The 2,846-nt window shown below is 38.6% G+C and overlaps 1 protein-coding gene across 1 annotated transcript in view; it reads left to right on the plus strand.

Annotated features, from left to right (window-relative positions):
* The first annotated feature begins 1,222 nt into the window (after positions 1-1,222).
* The window catches only part of LOC111083542 (tetratricopeptide repeat protein 39B-like), a 16,851-nt gene continuing 15,227 nt past the window's right edge, over positions 1,223-2,846 (plus strand). Inside the window, exon 1 of the mRNA XM_022380125.1 lies at positions 1,223-1,249. Coding sequence (XP_022235833.1) covers positions 1,223-1,249 — 27 coding nt within the window. The remainder of the gene's footprint in view (positions 1,250-2,846) is intronic.

Here is a 2,846-nt window from a genome sequence, read left to right on the forward strand (position 1 = left end):
GTAGTCTGGGATCCTTCGGTTAACTAAGTACGTGAATAGCAACAACTTGTAGTCTGGGATCCTTGGGTTAACTAAGTACGTGAATAGCAATAACTTAGTCACGTGATAAATATAAAACAATAGCATGAACTGGTCAATTAAACAACCAAGATAATATATATATAAGGGATCTACAATGGAGCTCAGGCCCGCCGACAAGGGGGTCAAAGGGGCAACTGCAAGGGCCCGCGCGAATGAAACCTGGTTATGCCGTAAAGCCCGCAAAGCATCTTTAGGCTATATCTTCATTTAATGATAAAAACCATAGTTTCTTGCTTTTCTTTGCATATAGACGTTTGATACATTAAGAACGACTGAAATAATAATTTGAGTAATAATTAATATGTATTTGTTACTTTATAGATTTAATAGATATTTGTTGTTACTTTATTAAAGTTTTTACGCTTATGCTGTGAGGTAAAAACGGCTGCTGTTATGATTTTGTTTGGTTTATGAGCTCGTTGCTGCTCTAATTTAGGATCTTCTTTTTAATAAATTCTTGAAAATGTTAAAAAAGAGAAAGAGAAAGTGGGCCCGTGCTGGCTCTCGACGTTCCTGTTGGAGCTTAACATGTTTACAGCACTATAAGAGTAACAATCAGTCTTGTTACTCCGTTTAAAGCTGGACAAAGCCCTTGTGGCGGGAAGTGCTGCTGATTGATTGTCTTCCATCTCGTCAGGAGTTCAAAATAAAGGACGATTATGTTTAGGGATCTTGTTTAGGCTTACCGTTAAGGTTAGAAATACAAATACCAGTAGCATGACGTCATCAGCGAACCAGACGTGCTTATCTATGTCAAATATACGTTTTAATACGGTTGTTCTACAGCGACTTTAGATAATAACTCTGCTAAAGCTAATATGTTTTTAGGAATGTTGATATGAGAACTGCTGCGTCAGTAAGTCACTCTCGTTCTGTGTCAAGGGCGTGGCCGTGTTGTTCATCAACTTGTCATGAGTACATGTAACATAACTAAAGGGAAGCCAATAATGGCTTTGTTTGGATCTTTCAAGTGGGTAAGTGGGTTAAATGGGCAAGTCGGAGTGGATTAGATATCCTTAAGTTTGAACTAAAGAAAAGCCAATAATGGCTTTGTTTGGATCTTTCAAGTGGGTACATGGGTTAAATGGGCAAGTCGGAGTGGATTAGTTATCCTTAATTTTGAACTAAAGAGAAGCCCATAATGGCTTTGTTTGGACCTTTCAAGTTGGTAAGTGGGTTAAATGGGCAAGTCGGAGTGGATTAGTTATCCTTAATTTTGAACTAAAGAGAAGTCCAATAATGGCTTTGTTTGGATCTTTCAAGTGGGTAAGTGGGTTAAATGGGCAAGTCGGAGTGGATTAGTTATCCTTAATTTCGAACTAAAGAGAAGCCCATAATGGCTTTGTTTGGATCTTTCAAGTTGGTAAGTGGGTTAAATGGGTAAGTCGGAGTGGATTAGTTATCCTTAATTTTGAACTAAAGAGAAGCCCATAATGGCTTTGTTTGGATCTTTCAAGTTGGTAAGTGGGTTAAATGGGCAAGTCGGAGTGGATTTGTTATCCTTAATTTTGAACTAAAGAGAAGACAATAATGGCTTTGTTTGGATCTTTCAAGTGGGTAAGTGGGTTAAATGGGTAAGTCGGAGTGGATTAGTTATCCTTAATTTTGAACTAAAGAGAAGACAATAATGGCTTTGTTTGGATCTTTCAAGTGGGTAAGTGGGTTAAATGGGTTAGTCGGAGTGGATTAGTTATCCTTAATTTTGAACCAAAGAGAAGCCAATAATGGCCTTGTTTGGATCTTTCAAGCGAATAACGGGAATTACTTTTATAACGTGGCCACAGCTGGAAGCACAGAGTGTGTTCAGCAACATCGAACCTTGGACCCTTCAATCCGCAGCCAAGCACACCACTAGATCATGTCCAGGCCTGATATAGTTTAAAATTTTTTTGAAGTATGACTGTACCTTTCTCATATTAAAACAAATATATATTTGTTACAAGCAGTAAATAAAACAACAAACGTGTATGATATCTTATTTACCACTTCTGAATAAGGGTTTGTTTTTGTCAAAAAGGTACCCAGTATACGAGAAACCAACAGAATGGGCCTAATACTTCTTAGACCACTTACCTGCTTCCGTATTTTTAGACTCGTCTCAAAAAATATAAGACGAGAATTTGCTAGAAGCATAAAAGTTACTGTCGCATATGATTGGGGCCAGGCGTGGCCATGCGGTTAGCATTCTTGTTAATTCGATTTAGAAATTATACAGAAACGAGCGCAGCACTACGAGGTGTTTTTAATAACTTAATTCTTTACAGGTCCGGTAAGGTAGCTTGAACAACTCAGTAAGTCAAATGATCTAACTCGATTGTTCTCTAATTTACTCATTCTGTATTTTGTAGTTTTATTGTATTTTCTACCTCGTGTAGGGGGTCTACTAGTTAGTCAGCATTCCTGGGTTGTTATATTCAGGTATTCATGGCTTGCGTCCACAAAAACTCCCTCCACACTTTGGGGCCGTGGACGTTCTTTAAGAATGACGGTCAGATCTCACTTTTCAGTCAGGCAAGAGTAGCCCAAGAGTTAGCAGTGGTTGTTGTTGACTGTAGCTGTCTTTATAACAAAATAGGCAAGGGTAGCCCAAGAGTTAGCAGTGGTTGTTGTTGACTGTAGCTGTCTTTATAACAGAATAGTGAGGCGAAGGTAGCTCAAGAGTTAGCAGTGGTTGTTGTTGACTGTAGCTGTCTTTATAGCAGAATAGTCAGGCGAAGGTAGCTCAAGAGTTAGCAGTGGTTGTTGTTGACTGTTCCTTTCTTTAT

Source organism: Limulus polyphemus, unplaced genomic scaffold (genome assembly GCF_000517525.1).
Source record: "Limulus polyphemus unplaced genomic scaffold, Limulus_polyphemus-2.1.2 Scaffold10026, whole genome shotgun sequence".
Taxonomy (NCBI): Eukaryota; Metazoa; Arthropoda; class Merostomata; order Xiphosura; family Limulidae; genus Limulus; species Limulus polyphemus.